Below are 7,483 nucleotides of genomic sequence, written 5' to 3'. Positions count from 1 at the left end.
TGTGACATGGTTATCAATTGATGATCAGAGGAAACAGAAAGAATGTTTAAGAAAACATAGGAAGATATCTCATATACAACAATGTGAAAGCATGGGGGTATTTTATTGCTTAAATTTCAAATTCCTAAATTTCAAGGAAAAGCTGTCTGAGCTGTGACCCACGGTCAGATCTGAGTAGACTGTGCTTTGGTTTGTCCTCACGGCCACGCCACACAGCCTCCCACTCCCACTCCCACTCAGGGAGCATCTTCCTGTAAAGTGAATACACAGGTGAGCTTTTGAATTGCATTTTAATTTGTAGCTGCATTAACATTACATAAGAAATTGGGTAAAAACCTTAGATCACATTGTCTTGAGCTCATATAACATATTTAAAGGCCTTTAATTGACGCATTCCTTAGTCTTTACAATATCACTCCGAGGTAGATAGGAGATCTGTAGTTTAATCCCCATTCTACAAAAACAAAATCAAAATTAAAACACAGACTTCAGTCAGATACACACAAACTCTAGAGTGGGAGGGTTTGCCTTAGCTGTCCTGATTTAATCAGGGGTAGTAAGACCAAGGTCATTCCATACATTGTGACCGATGAAAATGTTTAAAGTTGTCCAAACTACAAGGAGGTTCAATTTGGCCAGATGAAACCACATGTCAAACTTAATGCCCTGAGTGAGGAGCTGTAAAAGTTGTGCTCTGATTAACCTTTTAGTTCCATCTCTCTTTCTTTGAACATCTCCCTTTGTGCTGAAGATTAGCCCATAATTGCTACCGTCTGTTCACATCATTAATTTTGCTCATAAACTTTGGCTAAAAGGGTGCCACAGGCAAATGCAGCCGAGAGCTGCAAGGCAGGGCCTCCCTCTCTAGCGCGGCCTCCAGCCGTGAGCCCACAGACGCTTCAGGGGCCCTGCGACCCTGGGTCTTTTTGAGACCCCCTGCAGTCAGGAGCCAGCGAAGTGTGGCACGAAGCCTAGGCGCTCTGGGGAGACAGGAGGGGCAGCAGCCACAGTTCTCGCCTGCAGGGCACTTCACATGGCTTGTAATATTGTCTGTTCCTTCTTCCTAAAACTCGCTTTTTTTCAGCTTTTCTGATTTCCAGGGAGTATCATTCTTCTAGTTTCTATCTTTTATACCCGTGTGTTATTTGCTCATAATTCTGGTAAATATTTGAACTAAATAAACCCTGGAGTATTGCAAATCTGTATTTCCTTCAGAAAAGAATGTGCTCACTTAGCCAATGATTGAATATTCCACTGGCCTTCGCAGCAGAATAAGCAAGACTTTCTGAGGTAAATTTGTTTTTACAAAGCATTTAAAGTAAATTCTGTGGTTTCATAGCCCGACTTGAAGTGAAATCTTCCCCCCAAATACAGCAGTGCTGGCAAACTCCTCAGCAGTCACTGAGCTCAGAGCCAACGGGACAACATGGAAGGGACAGGACTCTGAGCAGTAAATGTGACTGAAATACAAACAATGAAACGTGGTTTTCAGACTCACAGAGTACTGGACGACAAAACTGTCAGCAAACGACATTATAATATGCAAGGGGAATGCCAAAGGTGGCCACTAAATTATGTGTTTTTCCGTAGCCATGCAGCTATCCTGGCACTTCGGTTTTTGTTTTTCAGATTTTCGTTCTTTATTGTCTGTAATTTGGCATGAACTGTGAGCCTCTGGTGCTCCTCCAACATGGGACTGAAAAACTGCTGCAGCTGAAAGGACAGAGAGATGGTCAGGGCAATCTAACTTCTCATTCAGACAAAACAAGACAGTTCATGCTAAGTCGCGACATGATTTTGCAAATGGCCAGTGACAGCTGGAATGGGTAGAAAAATGTGGGAAGACCACCTACCCTGAAGAATCAGATGTAGGCTGGAAGCTCTGTGAAGTGGGAACTTCATCTATTTTATTTATTGACCTGTCCTCAAAGCACCTAGTAGGTGCTCAATAAAGATCTACTGAATGCATACTGGATATCGCACAAGATTTGTGGACAGAGACACAGTGAGATCTTTTCTTATTACAAAAGATACTTTGCAACTTTCAAAGCTCAAAACTGGCAGGCATCCTTTGTGTCTTTATTACAAATATTTAGATAATGGATTTGTCCATTGGCTAAATTCCTTCATTGAGTCAACTCAAGCATTCAGTTATAGGAACATATGCAATATTATGTACAAGCCAGACCCCAACTGACTAGTTAGTTATATTCCAAGTCTATTTCTCCATCAATGAATTAGAACTCAGAACATGAGAGATGACAGTGTACCCATGCCAGCTCACAAAATGTCACTTAAACCCTAATGCACTTGAAATTGAGTAGAAATAGGGCTATCAAGACCAATTACAATGTAAAAGAAAAGGAAGGTTCTAGAAAAAAGTAGGTTAAGAAACCAGAACAAACCTCCCACCCTCTCCCACCCCTGCCCACCCCTGCCAGGTAGGGGTAGCCATGTCCCCGCAGCCCCATATGATCGTGCACCTGCAGTGGGTGGGAGGGGAGTGAGGATCTGTGGCACTGTCGGTGGGGTTTCAAGTGTGCTCGAGAGCGTGAGTGAGGCCAGGCGCCAGCAGGGAAGAGCATAGGGAACAGAGCAAAAGAAGCAAAGAGTGTACAGAAACTGCTGGTATGGAAGCAGAAGGGACCCATGTGACTTTCTCTCCATTCTCTTTTTAGCAATTATTTTTGACATTATCATGTGAATTAATACATGATAGTAGGACTGTTGGGCATTAATAGGTTTTTGACAAGGATATTTACAATAGCTAACTTGTTTTAAAAATTGCAAAAATTTAATCACTGTCAAATCCAGTTTTACATTTTAAAAAATAAACTATCAGTAACTATAGAGTTTTGAAACTTTGAGGACTGCCAAACTTAGACTGATACAATCTTCATTAAACAACAAGCCCTGGCAAGGGTGGCTCAGTTGGTTGGAGCGTTGTCCAGGACACTAAAAGGTGGCAGATTCGATCCCCGGTTGGGGCATGTGCTGGAGGCAACCACAATGTTGTTCTCTCTCTGTCTCTCTCTCTCCCTCTCTCTCCCTTCCTCTCTAAAAATCAATAAAAATTAAAAACAAACAAACAAAAACAACAACAAAACTTTACTGAGTTCAGAGATAAACTACAAAGATAAACTAATACACTTTAAAAAACACAACACTGGGAAGATTCTAGAAACTTCCCTTCCAGCATTTTTGGGTGTGCCCTTCGCTCTCCAGTCCAGGGAATCCCTGATAAATCAGGTCCTGACAGCTCAGCCTCAGGCCAGCCAAATTTAAAGGAAGATAATTCCTCCAGGAATTAGCAGTTCTTCTCTCTCATTACAACAGCTACATAACTTACTGCTTCTCTTTTTCTTGCTCAGGATCAAATTTCAGGACTTTATGATCTACTCATTCATTTGTTTACTTGCTGGGGCAGAGGAGTTTATTTTCCTTTCTTATTTACACAAGCCCTTTCTATTTTTATTAATATAGTTACAGGCCATGGTTAAATGCTCCAATCAAAAGATACAGGGAAGCTGAGTGGGTAAGAAGACAAGACCCAAGTTATGCTGTCTACAAGAGACCCACCTCGGAACAAAAGACTCACACAGACTGAAAAATAAACAAAACTTCTGGAGGACTTTAAAGGAGAGATCAACAGCAATACAGTCATAGTAGGGGACTTTAACACCCCACTGACTTTACTGGATAGACAGTGACTCTAAATGACACACAGATGAGATGGATTTAATTGACATTTACAGAACATTTCATCCCAAAGCTGCAGAATATACATTCTCCTCAAGTGTACATAGGACATTCTCAAAGATAGACCACATGCAAGGACACAAAATAAGTCTCTACAAGTTCAAGAAGACTGAAATCATATCAAGCATCTTCTCGAACATTTACACCATGGAATACTATGCAGCTGTAAAACAGAAGGATCCCTTACCCTATGAGACAGCATGGTGGGCCCTGGAGAGTATTATGCTAAGCAAAATTAGCCAGTCAGAGAAAGACAAGTATCACACGATCTTATTCATATGAGGAATCTAATGAACAAAATAAACCAGTGAACAAAACAGATCCAGAGACAAAGAAGCATGGAATAGACTGATGAATCTCAGAGGGAAGGCAAGGGTGGGTGGGTAGGTGGGGAGAGATTAACCTAAGAATTTACATGCATAAATACATAACCCATGGACACAGACAATAGTGTGGTGAAGGCCTGTGGGAAGGGATATAGGGTGGAGGGGATCAATGGGGGGAAAAGGGGGATATTTGTAATACTTTTAACAATAAAGATAAATTTTTTAAAAAAAATTCATAATATCTAAAGTACTTACCTCCATGACCTGTAAATCTGTACTGATGGTTTTCCCTATTACATACATTAGAGAAACCAATGATTGTGTTCCATACCTGCAAAGCAACAAGGTGCTAATCAGGGTTGGGAAATGTTTTGCAAGACAAAGCTATATTTTATTTGCCAGATAAATGCTAAGTATATAGCCCTTTTTAATTTCTGTCTCCCAAATCTAAGAGAAAACATGTATGAACTAATTTGCCTTCATCTTTTAATAGAAAATCTATTACATAAAAAATTCTAGCCCTGGCTGGGTAGCTCAGTTGGTTAGAGCATCATCCCAATACGTCAGGTTGCGGATTTGATCTCTAGTCAGGGCACACACAAGAAGCAACCAATGAATGCATAAATAAACGAAACAACAAATACCTCTCTCTTGCCCTTCCTCTATCTTTAAAATCAACTAAAAAATTCTATTAGTACTAAAAATATTTATAGTTAAAAACTGATTTGTGTAACACAATTTTTAGGTTACTTAAACGTAAAAAACTCTTCTTAAAAACAACAACTGTTTTTACTTTTAAAATGAGGTGTTTAGAAAAGATGTTACATACTTCAAATTAAGAAAATTTGTAAGGGAGTAAGTAAATATGCAAGTTACGCCCCTTAAAAAACAGTAGTTAATGTGGGATCGATTGAAGAAACTCTGACTAAAATACCCTGAAAGCTCATTTATAATGTTATATTTGTATATGCTTTTTTTAGAGAGAGGATCCATATCATCTGAGATTCTCCAGCTATTGGTGATTGCTCAAGGCTAAGTACCTAGGTCTACTCTATGTTCCCACAAACAAGCTTGGTCACTGAAACTGCCTCCATAGTTTAGTGTGTCCTTGAATACCCAATGAGAATCATCTTAAAAAAAAAAAAAAAAGCCATGAAGTGTTGCTGTAAAGAGCAGATACGTACCTGCCCAAAGTGGTGCTGTAGTTAAAAAGTAAAGAGACTTTTGGATGCATTAAAAAAGAAAGAAAATTAAAATAGGGTTAATAGGGACTGACCAAGAAATGGTGGAACTGCCTTGATAATTAATACACACACTTGATTTATTTTAAAAATGTATACTTGAAATTAAAAATTGTAAGAGTTAATGTTGGCATAATACACAAACAAGGGTGGGAGAAAACAGTGCTTTTGTTCTTTTAAAGTTCCCGGCTACAGTGTAAACTGTGTTTACTTGAGCGAAGTGGAGGACAAGAGATGGTCTACATGTAATTCAGACAAGCAAACCTGTTTCTATGGGGAAAGTGGAAATATTTCTTAGTTCTTCATTTTTATTGGCCAGGTATAAAAAGCCTGTGAGATGACTCAAGAAACTTGGCAAAATTTGCAAAGCAACTAAGTTCCAACCTTAAGAAAAAAAGTGGAAAACTACCTAGGGTGCTAAATGTGTGATTTTCTACCAGATCCAGGAGAAAGGTTACCCCAAGTGGCAGGGCTCAGTTTAAAATTACCTTGAACAACTTATAAATCACAAATATGGGGAACAACATATAGTTAGAAGCGTTGTTCTGGAGAGTAAATAAGATAATGTATGTTGAGACATCTATCAGAGTACCCGGCGCCCATCATTCCTCCTTGGTCTTGCCAGCTTCAAGAGGAGATATTTTTGAGACAGAGGATTTGTCACCCTTGTTGAGAAAGCAATCTCTTTAAAATATTACTGAACAAAAATATATTCTTTACAAATATTTTATCTCACCAATAGTTAAATGCATTCTAATTAAAATAAAGACAAGAGCTAGTGGGTGTCAATATAGTTGCCCTTTTAAAAATAATAACATTCAGTGCTAGTGTGGACGCAGTGATATGGGTCCTCTAGTCCGGCTTGCCTTCTGCCTTTTGCCTTTCTCACACTTCTCCTCCCCTCCTCTCCCTTCCCCTGCCGTGTCTGACTTCCTGCGGCGAGCATGGCCACTACACAAGCGGAGGGGCACCGAGGCCTCCAGCCCACTCCAGCGACAGGGGTGGGAATGGGTCCACTCCAACCACATCTCAGCTCACTCAGCTCCCTGTGCTCCTGTGTACCCATTTCAACTCTGCACTCCCCATCACAAAATACTGTAACAGAGTGGAAATGAAAATAAGTGCAGGTTTCAAGCTTAGGACTTTAGGCAATGTAACAATCTTTGGAAGAGAAATCAAGTGTTTGGTAAAGAAAAGAGTAAGATCCATTTTTGGACCAGTTGAACATGAAACTGATTATACCTTGTGTTCCATACAAATAAAGCTAGGGTGTTCCTGTAGGCGGTGAAACCCACATTGTGTTAAGAAAGTCAAAAGCAACTTGACAAGGATGATAAAGGCACAAATATAATTCCTGCCACACGCAATAAAAAGTCACAAAAACCCTACTGTTCCGTCTCTATTCACACATTCTTCCATAGAATCTATCCATGTCTGCGTGCACATATTGATTTTCCTCTAACCTGAAAGCTGTCTCTAGGGCCAGCAGAGGTTCCTTCATTTAGATCAGTGTTTAAAGGATCATCTTTGGACCAACAGTTAACTAATTACTCTCAGCGACCAGGGCAGTGCCTGCACATGGGAGTGAGAGGAATCCCATGCTGAAGATGTTTTACTCAAGCAAATATTCCAAAATATATTTTCAGGTTGGGCTTCCTGAGGAGAGTCCTGGGCCTGGTCAAGGGGAGCAGATGTTCCTGAACAGCAGCTTTCCCTGGATGGCTGGTCTTTCTAGAACATTACTTAACCATACAACCACTGCTATGGGCAGTGTGCTCAGCTCTATCACTTGACCAGCCCTGTCTCCTCCCTTCCAGCGCTTTAAGCTTCAGCCAGTGATGTGACTAGTAGCAAGTCAGTCTTTCAGTCCTTCCATGTGGAAGGTGACTTTTTCCAACTCTGCCTGTTCAGATCTCACTCAATTCCCTTTCTGCCCTTTCAATCCCCAAAGCCCTCTCCATCTCCATATTCTAATCACTTTATATCCCCCAACAACAGCTTAAACGACTTAAGCAAAAATGAAAACATCATTTACCCCCAAGGTCTTAGGGATCCCAGGGAATTTAAGGAACTTGTAAGACCCTTTGAAGCACCAAACCTAGAATGATAAGTAATTTAAAGCAGGAGATAAAGACTATTTTCTCAATATGTGAGTAG

General features: G+C 40.3%; 1 protein-coding gene across 2 annotated transcripts in view; it reads right to left on the bottom strand.

The window, feature by feature from the left end:
* Positions 1-273: 273 nt before the first annotated feature.
* The window catches only part of LVRN (laeverin), a 51,104-nt gene continuing 43,894 nt past the window's right edge, over positions 274-7,483 (bottom strand). Inside the window, exons 19-21 of one of the 2 annotated variants that reach the window (XR_015714260.1) lie at positions 4,341-4,416; positions 3,947-4,046; positions 1,627-1,713 (exon numbers count right to left, since the gene is read on the bottom strand). Coding sequence is in view for 1 of the 2 variants with exons in the window: in XM_016224940.2 (XP_016080426.2) it covers positions 1,573-1,713; positions 4,341-4,416 (217 nt within the window). In the remaining variant the exon portion in view is untranslated. Of the gene's footprint in view, positions 1,714-3,946; positions 4,047-4,340; positions 4,417-7,483 lie in introns of both variants that reach the window. The other variant, XM_016224940.2, reaches the window with a different exon arrangement.

Source organism: Miniopterus natalensis, chromosome 3 (assembly GCF_054644295.1).
Source record: "Miniopterus natalensis isolate mMinNat1 chromosome 3, mMinNat1.hap1, whole genome shotgun sequence".
NCBI lineage: Eukaryota > Metazoa > Chordata > Mammalia > Chiroptera > Miniopteridae > Miniopterus > Miniopterus natalensis.
This window is presented reverse-complemented; position numbering and strand designations above follow the sequence as displayed.